Below are 25,590 nucleotides of genomic sequence, written 5' to 3'. Positions count from 1 at the left end.
GGAGAGGCTAGGACACGTGGGCACATTCTTAGAATTAGAGGGGGTCAATTTAGAACGGAAATAAGGAGACATTTCTTCAGCCAGAGAATGGTGGGCCTGTGGAATTCATTACCACGGAGCGCATTGGAGGCTGGGACATCAAATGTCTTCAAGGCAGAGACTTATAATTCCTTGTGAGATGAAGAATTTAAGGGCTACGGGGAGAGTGCGGGTAAGTGGAATTGAAATGCCCATCAGCCATGATGAAATGGTGGAGAGTACTCGATGGGTCAAATGGCCTTACTTCCACTCCTATGCCTTATGGTTTTATAATCCCAAACTAAACTAGTCCCACCTACCTGCATTTGGCCCATATCCGTCCTAACATTTCTTATTCGTGTACTTATCCAAATGTATTTTAAACATTGTAACTGTGCCTGCATCCACTACTTCCTCCAGCTGTTCGTTCCACACTCAGACCACTCTTTTTTTTAAAAAAGTTGCTCCTCATGGCTTTTTAAAATCTTTCTCCTCTCACCTTACAAAATATGCCCCGATCTTGAAATTTCCCAACCTGGAGAAAAAGACATCTGCCATTCACCTTATCTGTACTCATGATTTTATAAACCTCCAGAAGGTTTATAAACCTCAACCTCCTATACTTCATTGGAGAAAAAAAGTCCCAGCCTGTCCTTATCACTCAAACCCTCCATTTCTGGCCACATATGGGTAAATCTTTTCTGAACCCTCTCCAGCTTAATAATTTCGTTCCTATAACAGGACGACCAGGACTGGATACAGCACTCCAAGAGTGGACTCACCAACATGCGGTACAACCTCAGCATGACTTTCCAACTCCTTTACTCAAAGGGCTGAGCAATGAAGGCAAACGTGCTAAGCGTCTTCTTAACCACAGTGTCTTTTTGTGACTGAAACTTCAAAGAATTATGAGTCACAATAATTTTTTTGAATTACTGAAACCCTAGGTATCTCTGTCCACAACACCATCCAGGGTCCTATAATTATTTTTAAAAGTCCTGCCCTTGTTCTCACATTTATCCGAATTAAATTCCATCTGCCACTCCTCAGCCCCTTGACTCAATTAATCAAGATCACTTTGTAATCTTAGATAACCTCAGCTGACTGTCCACCTTACCACCAATTTTGGTGTCGTCTGCAAACTTACTAACAATGCCTTCTATATTCTCATCTAAATCATTTATATAAATAACAGAGGTGGATCCAGCACTGGGGTTAAAATAGATTGTGACAACTGATTGCACTTAATTCTTGACTAACCGAAATTAGTTAACTTGATGCATTGATTGTGTAGAAAATATTTTTAAAGTCATAACATACTGCCGTGCACCTATACTTTCTTTTCTTGAAGAGCTATACAGTTTTTTTGACATTGAAGTGAACTCTTTTATACAGCCATGAAAGCTAACAACAAAATGAACCTGTAAGGGATTGATATCCAATTTTTGCCATTTCCTTTATATATAATGTCGTATCATTAATAATTTAACTCCATAAAATGAATGAACACCTTCACTTAAAAGTTGTTTCATATAAATAAAAATGCTTATTAAGTATTCATTTAATGAATCATTATGTGTGAATAATGAAAACTTAGGTTGTGAATGGTACTTTACATTTTCTTTTCTAAGGGTGTGATAAAGTACTTCCCAGCCGATGATGGACTTAATGAAGTGTAATTACTTTTGCAACGTAAGAAGCACATAGCACCCAATTTAGAGTAAGGTTTGATAAGCTGCAAAAATGCCATTTTGTAATTATGGAGACCCAGTATTCCGGGGATCGCGTATTAGAGGGGCCTACACAACTGGAAGCATCAGTTCAAATGTCTAAAGATACCTTAGAATTTTGAGGTTGGAGGAGGTTACAGAAGTAGGCAGGGTGAGGGCATGGAGAAAATGGATTGGAATTTTCAAATAAAGAGGATAATTGGCTGGGAGCCAATGGAGCAAGCACTGGAATGGTAGAGGGAATGGACTTGCTGCAAGCTGAGATGTGGGCTGTTGCGATTTGGATGACTTCAGTTTGCAGAAGATAGAATATGAGAGACCAGGCAGTAGTGTGTGGAATAGGATAATCTGAACGTAATGAAAACCCGAATGCAACTTTTCAACAGTAGATGAGTTGAGGCAGGGAAGAAGTTGGAGTGTTAAGGACGTGAAAATAAATGGTCTAGTGATAACACTAGTCAGAGCTTGGAACCTTATGTCTGGATTAAGTGTGACACCAAGGTTGCAAGCAAACTGGCTCAACTTCAGACTGCTGCTTGGGAAAAGGTTGGAATCTGTTGCAAGGAAGTGCAGTTTGAAAAACAGTGCTTTTAGCCTTGCAGAGATTTAAACAGGAGTATTACATTCAGATTTAAATGCCTTCAATTGTATTGAATTGTTTCATAAACACTGTGTGTTTATAACAGATTATAGGCAGATCTGGAAGTTTATAAACTGATCTCCACTGCTATAGTCGAGCAGTTTGGAAAAACAAATTGAATTGATTAGTAACAAAGATTTCATTAGGTACAGAACAACCTTGATTATCTGACCGAGATGGGTGGGAGGATTTTGTTCGGATAACTGATAACATTTTTACGGGACCTTGAGATCTTGTTCGGATAATTCAAAATTCGGATAATTGACTTTCGGATAGCGGAGGTTGTTCTGTATTTGCCAAGATGTTTATTTGGAGTTTGTTATGGAAAGAAGAGCATGAATTGGATTTAAATTGTAAAGGAGAACATGAAGACTTGTAGAAATTATTCAGATGTAACCAAAATAGTGTCAACCTCATGTGAACATCAGTCAAAATGACGATTAGTCTGATAAGATTGCGTATGTATGGAAGCTTAATTGCTTGTGGATAAAAGCTTGGTTTGTATTTTGTGTTCGAGAGATTTAGATGCTGTGAAATAGAAAATGAGGCCTTCTCTGTTAGTGTCTATAACAAACAATTTTGGATCATCAACTGGAATAAATGCAAGTTGAAACATCATTTCAATTCTTAGAAAGTAACCCTTTACAAAAGCCTAACCTCTCCATTTCTGGCTACATTCTTCAAGGTAATATTTATTTCTCATCCATCTTTGCCCAGTGGTCATATAAAGATGGGATGTTGTGTGGTACTGGAATCAAATTAATATTTTTTGGAGGTTTGGAGTGACATGTTCCCATTGCAAGTAGCTTGATAAATCGGTGGATTTTGAGAACAATTATATATGTTTCATGGTCATTTTTCTTTCTACTGGTACTCGTTCACAAATTGATTTTTTTTTTGCGTTCAATATGTTTTATGATTTGAAAACGTGACCTTGCTAGTCCAGTATCTTAACCACTAGCCATACTTGCCGTAAACAAATTATTTTACAAATATATCTTGCTCAAAGTGCATTGTAAATAAAATATTCATTATGTTTTGAAGATTCAGTTCCGAATACTAATTGAATTCAATCAGCGTAATAAATTATGCAGACTTCTGCATAAACGTGGTAAATAATGAAAGAGTTTTTTCATGTGTCTTTAATTCAATCCAGTTAGAGCCGAAATGAGTTCATTTATTTATTTCAATGTTATTTTTATCAAATTGTTTGCTTTAATCTGTGGATATAGAACATTATTCTTTATGACCATAGAACTACTAGTTTGTGAATAACGTTATGCTTGCAGGCCAAAATCGTACAGAGTAAATAAAATTATTCAAGATTCATTTGCTTTGTCATAGGATACTGATTTTATTTTGATTTGACATTTCTAAAAGAAGAATAACTTGGCACAGAGAGGATGTTCAATTGTAATTCGTAAGGTAAAAATAATATTTGAGAAGCTTCAAAAATCTCATTTTTTGGTAGCAACTACTCTGTTTATATGGATTGTTGTGTGTTATGGTTTTCAGGAAAAGCTTTTGCAAGTTGCAGCCCATGAGAAATTAAAATACTCCAAGTTTGAGTTTCAAGACTGTCTTACACTTAGACTTACTTGTCCTTTGTTCAGTTAGTTTATTAATTTCCAGTCTGAGAGAGCGCGTTGCAGTTAAATAAATAATTATCTCTTTGGGGGAGATGATTGACATAATCACATTTGTGTAATCTTCTATAAATATTTAAGTTAGGTGATGTAATAACTGAATTTGGAAAGATTAGAAGAATTGAACTGTTGTAAAATGGACATATCAGATTCCCTAAAACAAAAACAGAAGTTGCTGGAAAAGCTCAGCAGATCTGGCAGCATCAGTGAAGAATAATCAAAGTTAACATTTCGGATCCGGTGACCCTTCCTCAGAACTGGAGGAAATTCAAAGGAAGGGTCACCAGACCTGAAACGTTAACTTTGATTTCTGTTCTCTGCCAGATCTGCTGAGCTTTTCTCGCAACTTCTGTTTTTGTTTGTGGTTTACAGCATCCGCAGTTCTTTTGGTTTTTATTCAGATTCCTTGTACCCTGATATTTACTGAAGTAACACTGTTGGGTAGATGTATACAAAAGAACACAGGATGATAGTCTTTTCTCAGAGCTAACTCTATAGGCATGGTAAGTAATATGTAATGTTTTGTAAAGTACTATGTTGATGCCTGAAATGGAGTAGATAGTTCTTGTGAAGCTCTGTATTCAGCATGGTTTTGAATTGTGCTGACTGCAGAAGCAAGTACTGGGTTTTTCTGCAACCCCAGTGAATAGGATGATAATATTTTATGCCACTCAAGGGCATTTCCATATTCCTACAACTTTGTCAAGCAGCTTTGCTTGTGAGGACTGCTTCAACCCTTTTAGCACTGGAAACATGTGTCTGAACGTCATAATTGTGGAGTTGTTACCAATGTAAGGAAAGTAACCATGTTGAGAATGGTTTCTTCAATTTAAAAAAAAAGATACCTTTTTAGGTATCCAGTAAGTCAGAATTCTCTTTAGCACAGCCTTAAAGCACATTCAATCATGGAATCTCCAAAGAACTGTCAGGCAGCGATACCAGTGATTAAAACCGTTGAGTGAAATGATGGAGAAGAGAAGCTTAATTGTGTTCAGCATACTTCTATTAAGAACTTATTTTACTGTGATGACGTGCACCTGTTTGTAATGATCTGATGTTTGTATTTCGGGGGAAGTCATACATGCGATAGAGGTCTTATGGTGCAGAAGGTAGTCTCCTTTTGCAAGAAGTTCTAGCTTTGAATCCAATTATGGGATTTGATGGCCATGGAAGGTGCATTCATTACATGATCAAACATGTTACCCACTGCAAATCGTTCAGTTGTGCCTATGGGAAATTCTCTTGGTCATGCAATGCTGATGGAAAGTGCAACCTTTCAAGCCAAAGCCTTTGTTTACAGGCTAGTGATTTGTTCCAGGAAAAACTATATTGAAATAAAGAGAACCAAATGCTTGATTTGCTTTGTGCTCCAGTAGATGTGAGAATCAATTTCTAAGTTATGTACTTAGTGCTACTTCGTAGGTAAGGTGAAAGTAGCTAAAATAGTATGCATCAAGAATTTTGAAATGTTAAGGACCAATGCTGAAACATTGCCGTGAGTATAGTGATTTTTTTTCAGTCTTAGACCAAGATTGAGAGTGCTGCAAGTTAGGTAAATTCTTCCAAATCCATTTTTACTGACCAGATAGGGGGCTAGTCTGATTGAAATATTATAACACTATCCCTTTCAATTAGATTTCCTGAGACATAACATGAATCATTCACCTGGAGCATCTCTCGGCAGAATTATTAAAATAGATCATGTGATGAACAAAATGAAAATTTTCCAGAGTTAAACTCTGATTTGTTAATCAGTCATTAGTAAGTTTGCAAGTGATACCAAAATTAGTGGTGTCATAAATGGTGAAGACGGTTATCTCCGGTACAATGGATCTTGGTCAGATGGCCCAAGGGGTAACAGATGGAATTTAATTTAGGTAAGTATGAGGTGTTGCATTTTGGTAAGGCAAATTAGAGCAGGACATAAATTTAATGGTAGGGTCCTGGGGAATGTTGCTGAACAAAGAGACCTTGGGGTTCACAGCTCCTCGAAGGTGGAAAATAGCTTGGGCTATTTTCCCTGGAGCGTTGGAGGTTAAGAAGTGACCTTATAGAGGGGCATAGATAGGGTGAATTTCCCCAGGGTAGGGGAGTCCAAATCTAGAGGGTGTAGGTTTAAGGTGAGAGGGGAACGATTCAAGAGGGACCTAAGGAGCAACTTTTTCATGCAGAGGGTGGTGCATTTATGCCAGCAGAAGTGGTGGAGGCTGTTACAATTAGAACATTTAAAATGCATCTGGATGGGCACATGATTAGGAAAGGTTTAGAGGGATATGAGCCAAATGCTGCCAAATGGGACTAGGTTAATTTAGTATATCTGATTGGCATGGACAAGTTGGACTGAAGGGTCTGTTTCCATGCTGTATAACTCTATGACTGTAAGTACCAGCCACAAAGTTTCTTTGCAATTACAAAACCCGTCCTATTTTTCCAGAGTATTTGGATATTGCATACTTTGAGAGGTGCAGGTTTATATTTTAATAGTCTACTCAAACTACTAGAATTTTATGATTACACAAGATCACTGTACCCATGCATTTAGATTAGATTCCCGACAGTGTGGAAACAGGCCTTTCAGCCCAACGAGTCCACACAGACCCTCTGAAGAGCAACCCACCCAGACCCATTCCACTACATTCACCCCTGACTAATGCACCTAACACTTTGGGCAATTTAGCATGGCCAGTTCATCTAACCTGCACATCTTTGGACTGTGGGAGGAAACCAGAGCACCCTGAGGAAACCCACGCAGACATGGGGAGAACGTGCAAACTGCACGCAGACAGTTGCCCGAGATGGGAATTGAACCCAGGTCTCTGGTATTGTGAGGCAGCAGTGCTAACCACTGAGCCACCGTGCCACCCATAAATAAATAAAAAGACATGGAACTCTATTATAGGGCATCTACTTTTTGATCATTCTGTTCAAGGTATTTTGTCCAGGTGAACATGAAATTAAGAGTAAAGCACTGCAGATGCATGAAATCTGATATGGAACAAAAATGCTGGAGACGTTTTGGTTTGGCAGAATAAGTAGAAGGAGAAACCAGGTTAATGTTTTGAGTCAAAGATGACCAGTTCAGAACTGAAGTTAGAAATGTGACAAGTTAATTGTAGCTGTAAAGAGGAAGAGGAGGGAAGAAACATAAGGGCAAGTTTCTGAGAGGACGGAAGGGACTAAATTACAAAGATATGATGGAAAAAAAACAATGTGGTAATGGTTGCAGTACAGGGCAGGCTAATGCACAGCTCATTTGAAAGCAAAATTATGAATAAAATGTTTAAAAGCCGCACTTAGCTAAAAAAACACAAAATAGGGTACAGGAAATTGTTGAACTCACTGACTCCAGTGCTTAATTGAAAGGTGGCTTGGATGTTGAGCTTGCATTGACCTTTGAAAACTGCAGCAAGTCAAGGACAGAAATGTCAGTGAGAAAGCAAGGCAATTAACTTGAAATGTGGAGTTATGCTTCTAAACTGAGCGGAATTGATCTGTGAATATTCCTTTAATCTGTAACAAAGCAATTGCAGAGAAGCAGTTAATGTTTCAAGACCAGTGCCCCTAGAATGGTAAGTTCTGTTTTCTCTCCACAGCTGGTGCCAAACCTGCTGATTTTCTCCAGCAATTTCTGTTTTTCTTTGTTGCAGATCTCCAGCATCTGCAGTTCTTTGTTTTATCATTAATCCATGTTTGGTCTCCCCATTGTAGATGAGACTGCATAGTGAGAAACAAGTGCGGTGTACTGACTTGAAATAAGTGCAAGTAAACTGCTGATTCACTAAAAGGTACATTTGGGGCCTTGGACAGTCGGGAGAAGTGAAAAAGCAGGTGTTACATCTTCTATGATTACATGGGACGATGATGAGGTGTTGATGAAGAGTGTAGGACAGTGTCTCGTGCTGAGGACGGTCTCTTCAGAATGCTGATTGTGGTTGGTTTGGTTGTGGCATCTCCCTGGAGGATATGTAAACAGCACAGGTTGATATTTGGCTGGTGGGATGAAAAGGAATGACAAGTGGAACTCTATTGCAGTTCTGGGAGTAGGGAAAGGGGTGAAAGTGAAAATGTGGGAAATGGCTGAAATATGAAAATTTTCTACAATCATTAATATTCATGAAGAAGTGAAAACATTCTCGAGATTTCCAAGATTCAACATTAAGTGTGTGCAACTTGTAGAATCATGAGGACTTGTTTTACATGAAGGTACAACACCCTCTGGTGGACCAGTCATGCTAGTACTGTGCTTGGATACAGTATTTAGAAAATGCTTAAACATATTAGTTCATTTGGCCCATTTTGTCAGCATCGACTCTTCAAATGAGCTTTGTAACTTAGTGCCATTCTCCTGCCTTTCTTTTTCCATGTCCTTGCATCTTATTTATTTGTATAATAATTTTCTAATACCCTATTAAATGCCTCAATTGAAAAATATAGCTTGATTCAGACTGAACAATCTTAATGAACTTGCAAAAACACTATCTCCTCATGCAACTATATCCCTTTGACCTTCTTGAATTCAGCAAATGCTAGTTTTCTCTAGTGACTTTTACATGAAACCCTACTCTTGATATGAACATACAAACTAGAAGTAGGAATAATCCATTTAGTCCTTCGAACCTACTTTGCCATTCATTAAGATGGCTTATCTGTCTGTGTTTTGAATGCTGCATTTCCATCTATCCCTGATAACCACTGCCTGACAGGAATCCACCTCTGTCTTAAAAATACCTCATGGTCTGCCTCTACCACGTTTTGAGGCAGAGCATTCCAAATGTGTCCAACAAGCTGAGAAAGAAAATCTCCTCATCCCTGATCTGAAACAGGGACCCCAAATTTTAAAACAATATCCCTATTTCCAGACATACCCACAAAATGAGGATCTTTGGCCTTTTCACACTCAATATATCAAACTTATTCAGGATCTTAAACACACATCAAGCCACCCCTCACTGTTGAAATTGCCTAGCCTGTACACCCTAAGTCAACCTACGTGTTAGTGATATCAGTTTAGTCAACCCCCTTCATTGCATTTATATCCTTCCTTAAATATCCCTCGTATAATAAAGGATAACGTGCCATTAGGCCTCCTCGATAACATGCTGTATCTGCACATAACTTGCTGTGACTCATGAACTAGAAAGAGAACACTTCCATTTCTCTGCATCACTGAATTGTGTTACGGCACGGGGTAAACCTTCCTGCTTAATTTAAAACCAGCACCATAGAAAACATTTATCCTGCACAGTAATTGTAAAAATTCAAGTGGCCAAGAATTATTTAAAGTAAAAATTAACAACTTTATTTCTTAAAATATAACAGAGAATAATTAACTAACAACTATTTACAACTCCTTTCTGTAACCTATCTTTATCTCCCCTTCCGTAATACCAGTCCGATAAAACCCCCCAATTAAGAATTACAGAAAAATTCAAATTTTAAAACCAGCCAGTGGTCAAATCTTCTCTTTATCTTTATCGGTAGATTGGCTCTCCAGGTCAGTGTTGAGGTTTTTCTCTCTGCAAACTCTGGACAGGTACCTCTCAGAGTTCTGACTAGCAGTCTACAGCTCTTTGTCTGATGGCAGTTCTCCTCCTAACTGTTCAATTTTCCCTGGTCTTATACCCCAAAGCATCAGATTGTCATTGGCTTTTAAGATTTTCAATATACTCAATTCAAACTGATTGGCCTAATTTGAATCTGTTTTGTCATTTTCAGGCAACCAGCTACCCCAGTAGCTAGAGCGCGTTAGTATGTCTTATTAAGAACACTCGATGCTGTTACTGCTAGTTTTTACTCTCTTAAAGGTATATTATAACCACATCTTCATAGCAATTGAGTTGTTCACCACTTAACTAATACTTTTATTTTATTCTTTCTGGTAAAATGAAAAGCTTCACATTTTCACACATATACTCCATTTACCAGATCTTTGCCTGCTGACTCAACCCACCTATACTTGCCCGCAACTTCCTTCACAGTGTACCTTCTTGCTTGTTTTAATGTCATCTAGAAATTTTGCTGCCATGCCTTGACTTCACTCACCTAAGTCATTGATGTAAATTGTAAAAAAAAAATTGAGACCCCAGTACAGAGCCCTCAGAACTTATTACATCCTGCCAATCCAAAACTTATTTTTGCTTATTCTGATTTCTGTCAGTTAGCCAGTCTTCTATCCATGGTAACCTGTTGTATTCCCTAAACACAATGAGCTTTTACTTTCCAAAATAACATTTGTGGCATTTTATCAAATGCCTTCTAGAAATCCAAGTATAATATGTTCACAGGCTGTTCTTTATCCTGCATGTTACTCCTTCAAGAACTCGAATAATTTGATTAAGCATGACTTCCCTTTGACAAAATTGTGCAGAGTCTTCCCAATTACATTGAGTTTTTTTGAAGTGTGATTGATTCCATCACATCTCCCATGGGAGACATCAAGCTAACAGACCTTTTGTTCACTCTTTTCTGCCTCCTTCACTACTTCAATCAATTAAATTATTTGCTCATTTGCAATATATTGGAACCTTGCCTGGATATAGGGGTTTTTGGATAATTAACTTCACTAACAATCTCTTTTGTTCCCTAGAATGAAGTTCATCTGGACCTGGAGACTTGTCAGTTTACAGCTCCATCAATTTGCTTTGTACTACTTCCTTCCTGATAATAGTTTCACTAAGTTCCTCTCTCTCTTCTAACCTCTAATTTATAGATATTACTGGAATTTTTTTGTACCTTCTATTGTGAAGACAGCAACAAAATTAGTTTCACTCACCGTTTCCTTCTTTACTAATACGTCACTGTTCTCACTTTCACTTTCTAGAGGACCAGTGCTTGCTTTACTTCTCTTTTACTTAATTACCTGCAGAAACTCTTAGTATTTGTTTTAACATTCCTAGTTTGCTTTGCCCTATAGTCTAATTTCTTCCTCCTGATTAACCTTTTGGCCATTCTATCATTCTTCAAATTCTGACCAGTCATCTGAACTGCCACTCATCTTTTTGCAGTTATATGCTTTCCTCTTAAGTTTAATTCTCTACCAAACTTCCTTAACTAGTCATAGATGGTGGATCCTCTGTTTAGAAGTTTTTTTCCGAGCAGGAATATGTTTATTCTGAGTACTCTGAAATATTCAGTTAAATGTCTGTCACTGTGTCTCTATTGATCTATCCCCTGAACAAGTGTGCTAATTCACGACTTCTAACTCTGCTTTCAAGCTTATTTAGTTGGCCAATGGAATCTACTTAGATTCTGCTTATTCCTGAGCAGGGTTTTAAGTTTGACTTCAGTAGGTTTGAATTACAGCTTTCCAGGTCCTGGCTCAGAAGTAAATTCATCCCCCCTTTAAAGTGTGAATGTTTAATGGCTTTTTAGGAAGCGCTATTCTTTTCTCAAAGTCCTCGACAGTAAGATTAGATTAGATTAGATTAGATTACTTACAGTGTGGAAACAGGCCCTTCGGTCCAACAAGTCCACACCGACCCGCCGAAGCGCAACCCACCCATCCCCCTACATTTACCCCTTTACCTAACACTACGGGCAATTTAGCATGGCCAATTCACCTGACCTGCACATCTTTGGACTGTAAGTGACCAGACAGTTAAAATTAATGACAGCATTTAAACCAGATATTTTCCTGAACTTTGAAAGCTTACTGTTCAATCTGTCAAAAGTTTTGGCAACTAATATACTGGTGTGTTAGCGAGTTTTGAGAAGATTTGTAGCTCAGGTTGATGTTCTGGATGTAAGTTTGCTCGCTGACCTGGAAGGTTCATTTTCAGACATTTCATCACCATACTAGGTAACATCATCAGTGAGCCTCCGGTGAAGCACTGGTGTTAGTGACCCACTTTCTATTTATGTGTTTAGGTTTCTTAGGTTGATGGTGTCATTTCCCAGGGTAGTGTCATTTCTGTTTTTTAGAATGACATTACCACAGGAAATGACACCACTGAAGGTTTGCCTGGATTGAGGTTTGTTTCAATTTTCCAATTTATATTACAAGCGTAGGTAGACTTTGTTCCATCAAGCATTTCAATGATCTAGTGCTCAGAGAAGGAATGTCGAACTGAAGCAACTTTAATCTGGTAGGCCTATTCATTTTGAATTGCCTTCAATAGGTGTCCTTTCAAACTGAGATGTCTGAAAACCAGTTCAGAATGTCAGAATGTGCTGAAGTGTCTGGTTACTATAATAGTCTCAATACCATGAATTGGTAATGGCTTAGGCAGGTAGATTTGTCTCTATAAAACAGTCAGTATTAAAAAAAAAGCTGTATGTGTAATTCTTTGCCAAATTTCACTTTTGCTACTTCCATCGGAATTGAGGCAAATTTGATGAGTTGAATAGTTACCAATAACGACTGTCATAGCAAAATGCTGCTATATAAAAAGTACTGCTTAAATGAGTGATCCATCATCACCACATGTCACTTAGCTTGCATTACTCCTCCTATTTCTTCTTACGTTTTGAATTAGTTTGAAGAAACTCCCGTTGTTTAGAACAATTGTTTCACAAAATGTTATTTTAATTTGTCAATTAATAAATGATTGGAAGGATTTTAGTAAGCCAGTCAATTGGAGGTGCTTCCTATCATTTATTTGATGATTTATTTTGTTTGATGTGATTATTAATAGAACTTGTGCATCTAATTGGTATATATTTTTTTAGGGTTTTCTTCTACCATCTTGTGAAGCATCAGCAATAAAAAAAATTGTTAAGGTTTATCGCAAATGGATCTTGCATGAAAACAAACCTCCATTTATGGCTGAGCCAGAAAAGTCAGAAACAGATGATGATGTTGTTGACCATACAGAGCATCTTTCTGTATTGCTGACTGATAGTAAAGAGGTAAATAAGAATTTTCAAATGTATCTTTGAGCAATTGACCATTTTGCTATTTTTCATACCATTTATGATTTTTTGGTTGATGTAAAGCAAAAATACAAAGCTGTTGATTTCTTGGCCCATCTGTATTAGTTAAGCCTCTTTTCTCTAGGATTTGCATTTTAATCCAAACATTAGGTGATGGAGTGAAAGTTAATGCAGAACAGCTAGGAGATTTACAGTTGAGTCAGAATGATTGATTCAATAAATGCGGCATGGATGTGCTACTGAGAGTAGGCTGAAGGCATTCTTGTGTCAGGAACATATTCTGCAGTTTGTTTGTACTTCATAGTACCTGATGCTAAAGTGGCTTTTTGTAACGAAAAAGTGTTTCTCTGTCTTGGAAATACTCTGATACCTCCCTCCCCTCAAAAAAGAAAGCAAGGAAACAGTCCCAAACTTGGCAGTTCAAAGTGGAGATTTTTATAAGAGTGAGATGGAACAATACCAAATGTAAAGAATCTGTTGTATTTGCAGAGAATCCATGCATGCATTACTGAACGAATGCTGCACTATTTGAAATGGTGCCCTTTGAGGCCCTGTCTCAGCTTTTAGAAAGGTGAAAATGATTCTATGGCTACCATTTAGAAGAAGAGCAAAGAGGTTATCCTGATGGTCTGGCCGATAAATATCCCTCAGTCAACATCACAAAAACAGATTATTTGCTCATTTGTGCATTTCTGTTTGTGACAGGTATTATATACAAATGCATGTTGATTCTCCCTCTTATTCTTTATATTCCTGAGAACTATGGTGAATTGTGCATTCAGAATACCATTTGATTCAATAGTATAGAAATTTATTTCACTTGATTAAGTTTGTATGCCATATTTAACATATTTGGATAATATTTCCCAAAATAACACAATTTATTTTGTAAGGCCATCTTGTATGTACTCCAATTTAGTTGTACCCAAGTTCTTGTTTAAGAAATAATGAAACTTGCAGTGCAGTTGTCATGTGAAATCATCTATGGTTTTAAAACAGGTATATGGCTATTAATGTAGAAGTCACCCAGGTGGCAAAACTGGATTTCTAAAACTGCTATCAATTCAGGGTTATTTTTTCAAATTTGTCAGTTTGAATATATATTAATCGTGATAAATTGTTCAGGGCATTAATGGAAGGAGGTATATTTTTCATTTATTTGTGGATGTATATCCCAGATGTGACATACTGCTGTGAGAACACAGATTCAAGTCTGATGGCAGCTCGTGGAATTTACACTAAATTAATACAAATTTGGAATTTAAAAATTAGTTTCTGTAATAGTGGCCATGATACCATCATTGCTGTAAACACCCACAGTAATGTGGTTAACTCTCAAGTACGCTCTGAAATGGTCCAACAAACCTTTTTGATGGGAATATGAATGGACAGTAATGATGCCCAGATCCTGCGGCTTGATAGTATAAAGTTTACATTCTTCAGCTAACATTTATGTTAATATATCTTGAGGGATTTTGTCTGTGAACATTATTTTTGTGCTTTGAGTTTTGCCCTCTTTCTGTATTTTTTTTGTCAGGTGTGCCCTATATGTTTAGTGCTTGCATCTTGTAAGAGCTATAAACAGTAGATACTCAGTAAATGCATTTGAACAAGAATGGCCTAAGACCTTATTATTCAACACTGAAATCTGACTACGATATGGTGTTCTAGGCAAATCTCCAGACTTCATGCATTATGGAAACTGTATAGATTTATTCAATTGTAATTTATCGAAATAAGTTTGCTGTTCATTGGATGGTACAGTGAGAAGTGGTGATTTATAGAATGATTGGCATTTTGACTGTTTTAGTGTTGGTAGATTAATTACAAAATTGAAAATGAAGTTTGCTATCTTCAGAGGTTTGCACATCTTAACATAAAATCTCTTTTTCTGCTTTTAAGACCATTCAGCAGTCAAGGCATCGGCGTACGTCTAGCTGGGGAAGAACATACTCTTTTACAAATGCCATCAATCGGGGCTGTGTTTTTGAAGAGGAAAATGCAAATATTCAGGCTGGTGTTCAATCAACGTTGCAGGTGAGTGTCAGTTAAGTTCTTGTATGAGCAGATTCTTTTCAGGGTGACACTTAATAGTTTTGTTCCCCTTTCATTATATGTGGTCTGCTTCTGGATCTATGTTAATGTTTTATTTTTGCAACTGATTGCTGACAGCAATAATATGAAAACGGTTCTTTTTCAATAATGTCGCCTGCCAAAAATGAAATGTATGGGCTTTTGTTTATTTTCAATGATATATCCACAATTGTAGTATTGCTGTGATTTATTTCATTATAAATATCAATAAGCTCTTATCAAGAAGCTTTACAATGCTCAGTGAGTTGCTTTCATATGATGTGCAGAATGCTGTTGCTGAAAGCCACAACCACTTGGGCAACTCTTGTACTGCAGGAAATACAGTCATTCTTGCACTATGGCTTTGTTGAAACTGTTCATCGCTTTAATCTTCCAGTCCTGATAAGATCTTATGAACCTTAAGGAGTTACTTAAAAAGAATAATACTGTTTTGCCTCCTGAATATTTCAATTATTTTATATTTTTATTTCACATTTATAGTACTTTTGTGTTGTGAAATATTCAAGGAGCAAGATATATAAAAATTGTATAAAGTTATGAAAGATTTTCTGAGGCAGTGCAATTGATATTTTTCTTTAATGCACTTTGAAGTGAATCAATGCATAGTGCATTAACAACTTTTCAGAACAATTCTTAACAGAAATCAATTGTTCCTATCGAGAGGAGTCATACTTGAGGTACATATTGATAGGAATATTTGCATTTATTTTTAAAAGGTATTTTTGACCAATTCTGCAAATGTGTTCTTGTTGGAACCTTGCAATGATGTTTCAAAGATCCTTGAAGAACAGATTGATGTCTGCAAGGCAGTATTAAGTATCTACAGGCACATGATCATGGAATTAAACATGAGCAAGAAAACATGGTGAGTTTGGCTGTCAGGCACTGTCTATATTTTTCTGATGTGTATGTTTTTTTTGAAAGACTAAATTTGTGGACATTTGCCTCAGATGTATAGTAGGACATTTTGGTGTAATTTTACTTTGCTACTGTTGATTGCTATTATATACTTTAGGCCAAAATAAATATTTTAACCTTAAACTGATTCTATTTGATATGAAGTTTGGAGATTTTCTTTAGCTTAAGAATGATTCTTTTTTTCTGACTCCCCGGATCCAGCATTAATTTAATGGTGTTGTTAACCTGGTCGTCCAAACCATGTTTAAGTACAATTGCCCTGCCACACTTAAGATGTAACAAATATCAATCTAATGTAAATTTTCTGGCATAACTTATGCATTACAATGTTGGGATATTTCCAAGAATAGAAGTCCTGTGTTCTACTGCTAAGGTTTCCAAACTGTTTCATCTTATTCCCTGAAATTTATTGCTGTTCTAGCAGCTAGTTTCGTAAACTGATTACTTTGCACAGGACTTTAATGAGACCAATTTATGACTACTAACACCTAATGGGATACCTTGCCCACTGATTTGGAAATTCATTTCCTCACACGTTCATTAATGTTCAGAAAACTATTCAGGAAATTGGGAAAATTTCAAAGTTGTTGATTTGGATGTATTCTTAGTATATTTTTGAATGACTGGATTTTTTTGACTTTCACATAGGGAACAACTTTTGCGTGTATTACTTAAGATCACTGAAACAATTATGCCAAAGCAACAGGATTTGCACAACCGGGATATTTTTGCAGAACACATGGCAGGACTACTTTTCCGGGTAAAATGTGTAAAATTGCAATAGCTTCTTGTGAATTATGCAGTGTGTCTGTGTCAGTACAATATATCTGTATAAGTTAACAATTTATATTTAAAAAAGGCAGATTAGTCATCATTGGATATCTTTGTATGAGCCCAGGAAAGAGAAACTGACAGACTAATTCTATAGTAAGAGTTTCAATTGCTGATTATGCCATGCCAATTCATGCATGTTGTATTGGTAGGTATCCGAGTTGGCTCTTGTGGAATTATTTGTGGCCCTTGTGTTGTTTGAAAATGTGTAGCTTACCTTCTCTGTGGTGTTTAAAAAGATCAATATTTTAGGTTGTATCCTGTCTTGTTTTAGTGCTTTAATGATGTTATAGGATTGGTGTGAATTGAAAAATCTCCCACAAAGTATGTCTGGTACCAACTTAGATTAGCTCTTTCCTAATCAGTCAATGTCTCGAATTATAAATTGCCGCTCCTGAGTTTTCTGCATGAGCAAGTATTGGATTTAAAAAGATAATGTTGATTTCTTTCAAAGCAAATGACATGATTGCAGGAATAAATGGTTGATAATATCTTCAATTTTTAAAATTCATTTGTAGGTGTCTCTGGCTGGCCAGTATTTATTGCCTGTCCCTAGTTGCCCTTGAGAAGGTGGTGGTAAACTACATCCTTCAACCACTGCAGTCCACCTGCTGTGGGTTGATCATCAATGCCATTGGGAAGGAAATTGCAGAATTTTAATCCAGCAATAGTGAAGGAACTGTGATATATTTCTAAGTCAGGATGGTGAATGGCTTGGAAGGGAATTTGAAGGTGGTAGTATTCCCATATATTTGCTGCCTTTGTCCTTCAAGATGGAAGTGATCATAGTTTGGGAAAGTGCTGTCTGAGGATCTTTGAATTTCTTCAGTGCATCTTGTAGGTAATACACACTGCTGTTACTGAGCATCAGTGGTGGATGGAGTGGGTGTTTGTGGATGCAGTGCCAATCAATGGACTGCTCTGTCCTGGATAGTTTCAAGCTTCTTGAATGTTGCTGCAGCTGCACCCATTCAGTGTTCCAATCACACTCCTTACTTGTGCCTTGTAGATGATGGACTGCTTTAAGCAGTCATGAAGTGAATTACTCGCCACAGTATTCCAAGCCTCTGACCTGCTCTTGTAGGCCCTAGTGAATCCAGTGGAGTTTCTGGTCTATTTTGATAGACGGGAATTCAGTGGTGGCAACGCTATTGAATGTCAAGATGCAATGGTTAGATTGTCTCTGTCTCTTATTTATGTGACATGAAAGTGTAGCTTGTCAGCCCTAGCCTGGATGTTGTTCAGATCTTGTTGAATTAGAGCATTTGCATTAGTATCAGAGGAGGTAAAAACAATGACTGCAGATGCTGGAAACCAGAGTCTAGATTACAGTGGTGCTGAAAAAGCACAGCAGTTCAGGCAGCATCCGAGGAGCAGTAAAATTGACGTTTCGGGCAAAAGCCCTTCATCAGGAATATGATATTCCTGATGATGAAGGGTTTTGCCCAAAACGTCGATTATACTGCTCCTCGGATGCTGCCTGAACTGCTGTGCTTTTCCAGCACCACTGTAATCTAGATTCTGGTTTCCAGCATCTGCAGTCATTGTTTTTACCTAGTTGATTTTAACCCTACTGCGAATCCTCTTGCAAGGATGCCTGCCTTGAAGAAGTTTTCCTCCTCCTCTCTACAAGAATCTCAGGGAGTCCCTCTCCCACTGCAACTCCCAGGTCATTTCCTCTGCCCTGAAGCTCTTCAACCATGTCCTGAGACACACACGCTACCACAGCCACATTTGCTTCCTCAGTGTCTGCCTCCGTAGCCAACTCATTCCACACGGACTCCGGACCATCTTTAAACCAGCAGAGTTCGGATCCGAACAGGACAAACAATACAGGCTACAGATTCAAAAACACCAGCAACGATTCTCCTTCAGGACCCATCAGTATCAGAGGAGTCAAGAATAGTGCTGAATATTGTGCCATCGTCGGTGAACATCCCCACTTCTGACTTCTCTTGGAGGGAAGGTCACTGATGAAAATGGTTGGACCTAGGACACTATGCTGCAGAACCCTTGTAGAGATGCCCTGGAGCTGAGATGACTGACCTCCAACAATCATGACCATCTTCCTATGTGCCAGCTGTGACTTCAACCAGCAAAAACGTTTCCCCCGATACACATTAATTCCAGTTTTGCTAGGGCTTCTTGATACTCGGTTGAATGCAGCCTTGATTTCAAGGGCTGTCACTCTCACCCCACCTCACTTTATCTCTGGACGTCAGCTGTTTAGTCCGTGTTTGAACCAAGGTTGTAATGAAGCTGAGTGGCCCAGGTGGAACACAAACTGGGTGTCATTGAACAGTTATTGCTGAGCAGGTATTGCATGATAGCACTGTTGATGACCCCTTCAATTGCTGTACTGATTGAGAGTAGATTGGTGGGGCGGCAATTGGGTGGATTGGATTTGTCCTGCTTTTTGTGTAAAGGACATATATGGGCAAAATTCCACATTATTGGGTAGATGCCAGTGTTGTACCTATACTGGAAGAACTTGGCTAGGGAAGCTGCAAGTTCTGGAGCACAAGTCAGGGTATCGTCAGAGCCCATAGGCTTTGGCGTTACCCACTGTCTTCAACCTTTTATTGATATACAAGAAGTGAGTCAAATTGGCTCAAAACTGATATCTGTAATGCTGGGACCACTGGAGAAGGCTATGATGGATTTTTCACTTAACACTTCTGGCTGAAGATTGCTGCAAATGAGTCAGCTTTATATTTTGTATTGATGTGCTGGGCTCTTCCATCATTGAGAATTGGGATATATGTGGAGCCGCGTCCTCCAGTGAGTCGTTTAACTGTCCACCACCATTCATGACTGAATGTAGCATGAATGCATTTATTTTTCTTGTTGATTCTATTAAATTTACATTTTATTAAGGATTCAAATCAGAAATTCCCTAAAATTGCTTGAAATTGAAATTACAGTTTTGGTTCACCTAATTTCCAAAATATTTGAACTCATGCTTACTACACATTTTATCTTGCAATTTATTTAATAACGTGAGTAAGCAAACTGTTGTGATGGATACCATGGTGGTTGGGTGCACTTCAATTTGGACTTGTCTCCCATCTTGGTTGTTTCCTTTTGTATAAACCCAGTTTTGTTCCCAAACTCATGGAGGAAAGCCATCAAAGAGCCTGGCACAAAACTGGCTTTACTATAAATGCCGGAGGAAACATCACAGAAGCGCTTCACAGGAGGCTCCCAAGCACTGAGGATGCCACCTAGACAGGGGACGAAACGTCTGCAACACAAATTCCCAGCTCGGCGAACAGAACCACAACAACTGGCTTTACTATCCATCATCAAATATGGTTGACCCTGGATGAAACTTAATCCTGTTTCTCTAAAGCCCAGCAATTTTAGATCATCTTAGAGAATGAAGATACTTTCAAGATAGCCATAGTTGATGGCCAATAACAACTAACATTCTTGAAGCAACTTTTAATGTCAAAAAACACACCGGGCAATTCACAGAGGCAGATGTTATTCCAGTTTAGGTGGAAGTTGCAAATGGGTAACCTGCAAAATCATCTTTGTGACAAACTCCAAAGAATTGCCCAGGAAATTGCTGCCCCCCCCCCCCCCCCCCAACCTCTCACTTCTCTTGTGTACTTAGCATTTTAAACCAACTGTAAAGGTGATTCTGGATCTTTAAACTTCAGAAAATGGTAACTGACTTATGAAAGGAGGACGTGATTTGCCTTCCTCTGACAACTCTGCATGAGAGGGAACTGTCAGAACGGAATTCTGACTCTGCACTTCTGAGGTCTTGATCAAAATCACCTGTCAGAGATGTGAGGCCACTTCTTGCAGATTGTCACTTGGAAAATCAAGCCCATAATTTAAAAACGTTAATGCTTTATCAGCATTTTGGGATGGTGCAGTTCCTTAAATGTCTCTCCACTGTCCCATATCCTTAACTCTAAGTATGAACAGCTTATGGTCTAGTTTGGTACTGAGCTAGAGACCATTCATTCAGAGCATCTGTTGCTGCTTCCAAGTCCTACTTTCACAAAGTCAAACCTTTCTCATACTCCTCTTGAATTAGCCTTGAACATCCATTTGTTTGAAGTTTATCTTCCATGTATTATCTTCACTTGTTGATCTTTTCTTGTTTGAAAGATATGGGATCACTTCCTTAATCTCATTCCCACCAAAATTCCCACTATTCAATTTTTGTTCTTGACCTAATACTAGCTGATATTTTGTCCAAGGAGAACAAGGATTTCTTTTGTGAGGGAATCTCTATTTCAGAGTTTAATTTTGTGTTTTTGAGATTATCCTCAAAAGAAGCTGAACTGTAAGTGAAACTGACATAGAAATAGAAAAGGTAAACCCACAAGTAAAATTGAACTTAACATTTTTAAGAAAATTAAAACCAGACTGATGTCGTGTAATGGAAACTGAAACCTTGGTGCAAGTTATAGGAGAACACTGCAGTGTCTGTGCAGTGGCAGTTAAGTATTCATCTGTAATCTTCAGAATTGATTGCTGCTAATTAGTAATTCTCCAGAGCTGCAAGAAAATAAGTTCTTAAGAAGCTTTTACCAGAACAAGGATTCTTGTTGCTTGGAGGTCAATGACTGTGGCATAAAACTACACAAGAAATTGAAAGAGGATAAAGGTATGCACAAAAGCCAAGATGCATTGAGTTACAGCCTCTGGTTTAAACTGCAAACTTGCCTATAAACCATATCCTATCCAAGGTAATTGATTCCAAGTTTCTGTTTCCGACAACTGAAACTAGTGGATATTTTTAAAAACTGGGGATATGTGGTATCATGGTAATGTCACTGCACTAGTAATTCAGAGGCCTGAGGTCATGTCCTGAGTGCGTGACTTAAATCCTACCGCAGTAGTTGGTGGAGTTTAAATTGAGAACAAAATCTGGAATATAAAGCTAATCTTGGTAATGATGACCATGAAACTATCATCGATTGTTGTAAAACGAAATCGAAATCTGGTTCTCAACTGTATTTTGGGAATGGAAATCTGTCCTCCTTACCTAGTCTGGCTGGCATATGCCTCCAGACCTACAGAAAAGGGTTTGACTGTTAACTGCCTCTTGAAAATGGCTAGCAATTCATTCAGTTCAGGGGGAAATTCATTAAAGATTTTTTAAAAATTGGTGAATTTTGAATAAACAGGCCAGATTATTTTTGAAGTAATTATTTTAATGTAGTGGTTGCTTGTCAGATTTTGTAATCTACAAATAATTTCATCATAACTGAGTATAACCTTATGTTATGTGTTAAGTACACTTTGTTATAAGTACACATTCGTTATAAGTAGGCTCCACTGTATTGTTTTGTGCAGTATAAGGATTCAGTAATGCAACAATGTACATACAGTATGTTTGGTAGTACAAAAGCAAGGCTTTTGTTGATCTGTTGTTCCTTTTGCTAGATGTTGCATTTGATAAAACCACTCTGACAAATTTAATAGAAACCTTCAAATGCAGGATATTGAATAAAAGAGTTGATTATTGAATGACCTTGAATTTTGCATTAAAATTGATAAACAAGTTGCTTCCTAAAGTCTGATTTTGATTTTCGTCATTGTTAACATTGGCATAACACTGAATGCTACAGTTATGTCACTACCAAGTATTAGCAAGTTTTGAGAAGATTTGTAACTCAGATTGGGTTCTGGATGTAAATTTGCTCATTGAGCTGGAAAGGTTTGTTTTCGGATGTTTTGTCACCATACTAGGTAACATCATCAGTGAGCCTCTGGTGAAGCACTTGTGGCATGGCCTGCTTTTGATTTGTGTTTAGGTTTTCTTGGGTTGGTGCTGTCATTTCCTGTTCTTTTTCTCAGGGGGTGGTAAATGGAATCCAAGTATATGTGTTTGTTGATGGAGTTCCAGTTGGAATACCTTCTAAGAACTGTAACAAATGCTACATTGGACAAACAGGCAGAAATCTAGCCACCTGGATACATGAACATCAACTAGCCTCAAAAAGACATGACCACACTCACTAGTATCTTTACATACAGTTGAGGAAGGGCACCACTTTGACTGGGACAACACATCCATCATAGGACAAGCCAAAGAGAGAGACGTGCAAGAATTCCTAGAAGCATGGCATTTCAACCGAAACACTTATCAACAAATACACCAACTTGGATCCCATTTACCACCCCCTGAGAAAACCACTGTGGGTGGCACGGTGGCACAGTGGTTCGCACTGTTGCTTCATAGCGCCGGAGACCCGGGTTCAATTCCCGCCTCGGGCGACTGACTGTGTGGAGTTTGCACATTCTCCCCGTGTCTGCGTGGGTTTCCTCCGGGTGCTCCGGTTTCCTCCCACAGTCCAAAGATGTGCAGGTCAGGTGAATTGGCCATGCTAGTGTTAGGTAAGGGGTAAATGTAGGGGTATGGGTAGGTTGCACTTCGGGTTGTTGTGGACTTGGGGCCGAAGGGCCTGTTTCCACACTGTAATGTAATTAAAAAAAACTCATCTGAAAAGAACAGGAAATAACATTGTCACAGGAAATGCTGTCACCAACTCAAGGAAACTTAAACACATAAATAAAAAGCAGGCCATACCATCAATGCTTCACCAGAGGCTCACTGATGATGTTACCGAGTATAATGATAAAACGTCTGAAAACAAACCTTCCAGCTCAATGAGCAAACTTACATCCACTACCAAGTATGTTGTGATAAAAGTTTATAATATCATTTAGAAATTTGGATTTTATAGTTGAGATAAGTAGGTTTTTTGGTTTTAAGTCCGTGAAGGTAACTTGTTTCTTTTAAGAGATCAGAAAGTCATTTTGAATATTTTCAACCATAATTTCTAAACAAAAAGCATCGCTTATATAATAAATGACTAGGTACATTACCTGGGGAGTTAATTGATGAATTCTTTACCAAGTTGACATTTTGCAGCATACAGAAAGACATCGGAGTGTTGGGGGTGTGAGGGGTTTGTGACAGTCTGAGCTTTCATAGCTGGGTGGAAAAAAGTTCTTAACTGTTTTAAGTGTTACACAGGGCTTTTCTTCAAGTTCTGTTAAAACAGTAAGTGAGGTAGCCAGTGACTTTGTTTCTCATGGAGACGATCATATCTGGTGAATGTATAGAAAGTACCTGAAGGGGAATATTTGCAACCTTGTCAGTTAAGTCAGAAAGTAAACAATTAAAATAGAATTGTTACTTCACTGGGGTGAAGTGTTTGTAAAGGAAATTGCTGCGGAAGGGATTCAGGTTTTCTTTTTGCTGTTTTTGTTAATTTTTTTCTGAACTTTTTTTTAACATAGCTCTGTTTTATCATTTTTTAAAACTTGTTCTTTTGTTAAACGAACTTTGCCCATATTTTGCACAAAGATACCAATGACTGATCGCCACCAGTAACGAAACGATAAAAATAAAACTTTTAATCCATCATGCCAGGTTTCATATTTAGACCAGACTAATCCAATATTACCATCAGCTGGGATCATAACATTGTAGTTAACATCCTTTGAAGGTATTTGATCTTCAAGAACTAAACTAACTTCTGGCAAAAGCCATTTTTGTTAGCATTCAATAACGACACTGCTTTTCTGCCATTTCTGTCTTCATTCTGGGCATTTTCTGCTTCTTTTCAACACACAAGGCAGTGAGTCAAAAGTGTGCATCTTCTCTCCAGTATGTGGTTTCACAGCTCTCCTGCTGTGTACAAGCTGTGATGTAATGACAGTCTGTCTGAATTTGACCATAGAGCAGCAAACATCAAGTGATGGGGAGAGCAAATTGCACAGGGCGTAAGATTTTCTCTGAAGAATTCTAGCGTTCCAAACTGCACATTTAAATCTTTTGCTGTTTGCCGTTTTTGCCATTTTGTTACGTTCATTTTATTATTGTAGTTTTTAATATTGTTTTTGTTTAAACTGATTCGAAGCATTCCAGGGTTACCTAGAAATCTCAACAGTGATCATGAATGCTGACGTTTGTTGGAATTTTCTTCATAGCTTTGGATGCGTTTGTACCATATTCCATATTTGCAATTCCACAAAATCTTTGCACTATCTTCTTAATTTTTTAAAATCTTCTGCTTTAAGTTATTCAGTTGATTTATCTTTATCCAAAGGCAAGTTATGCTTTAAAACAAAACAAATAAATAAAAATAAGCAACAGGGTCACAGAGAGACAGATGCAACTGTGATGGGTGAAATTCAATTCAATTGCCATCACTTTGAATTTCACAGTTCAGTTTTTTTTGCAAAATAAATGAGAGGTGAATTGGATGTTGGAGTTGAGGAAGTGGGAATTGTGTGGAATAATGAGATTATTGGTGAAATGAAGTAAGTAGGTTATTCAGCTTGTCTTTATTGGGTACAACTGGAACAATATTTTCTAATTTTTTTTTGGAAAACTTACAGAAAAAGGCTACGTGGGGATAATGGAGTGGTCCATTTATATTAACCTTCTTAAAAAGGAATCATGAGCTTTGCTGAGACTAGCATATTAAAGTAATAATGATCCAAGCAGTTGTGAATGTCAAGGAAGAAAATGCAGTGCTGAGTTAGAGAGGTCACACATCTTTATTGCATAAAACAATGTCATTAAGAACCAATTTATATGATTAGTTTATACGACTGATGTAAGCATACCTAAGAATTTACGACAAACGCAAGTATAATGACAACACCTGAAAGTGTTGACCCAGTTAGATTTGAAGTGATTTAATTGCTTGTAACATGGGAATGAGAACATGAAATTTAGAACTTAATTGTCTCAATTTTTGTTCAATCAAAGTGTAAATATTTGACATGAAATTGAATAACAAGCATCACACTTCATAACATTATTTAAAGAAGTAAATTAAGAGTGAATTGTTATAGTTTG

General features: G+C 37.7%; 1 protein-coding gene across 5 annotated transcripts in view; it reads left to right on the top strand.

Annotated features, from left to right (window-relative positions):
* The window catches only part of ralgapa2 (Ral GTPase activating protein catalytic subunit alpha 2), a 564,918-nt gene that overhangs the window by 146,407 nt on the left and 392,921 nt on the right, over positions 1-25,590 (top strand). For all 5 annotated transcript variants that reach the window (XM_072581416.1, XM_072581412.1, XM_072581414.1 and 2 more), the window contains exons 11-14: positions 12,702-12,881; positions 14,808-14,942; positions 15,716-15,864; positions 16,566-16,677. In XM_072581416.1, the coding sequence (XP_072437517.1) occupies positions 12,702-12,881; positions 14,808-14,942; positions 15,716-15,864; positions 16,566-16,677 (576 nt within the window). The remainder of the gene's footprint in view (positions 1-12,701; positions 12,882-14,807; positions 14,943-15,715; positions 15,865-16,565; positions 16,678-25,590) is intronic.

This window comes from Chiloscyllium punctatum, chromosome 11 (genome assembly GCF_047496795.1).
Source record: "Chiloscyllium punctatum isolate Juve2018m chromosome 11, sChiPun1.3, whole genome shotgun sequence".
NCBI classification, from domain to species: domain Eukaryota; kingdom Metazoa; phylum Chordata; class Chondrichthyes; order Orectolobiformes; family Hemiscylliidae; genus Chiloscyllium; species Chiloscyllium punctatum.
The sequence above is the reverse complement of the archived record's forward strand: the minus strand, read 5'-3'. Positions and strand labels throughout refer to the sequence as shown.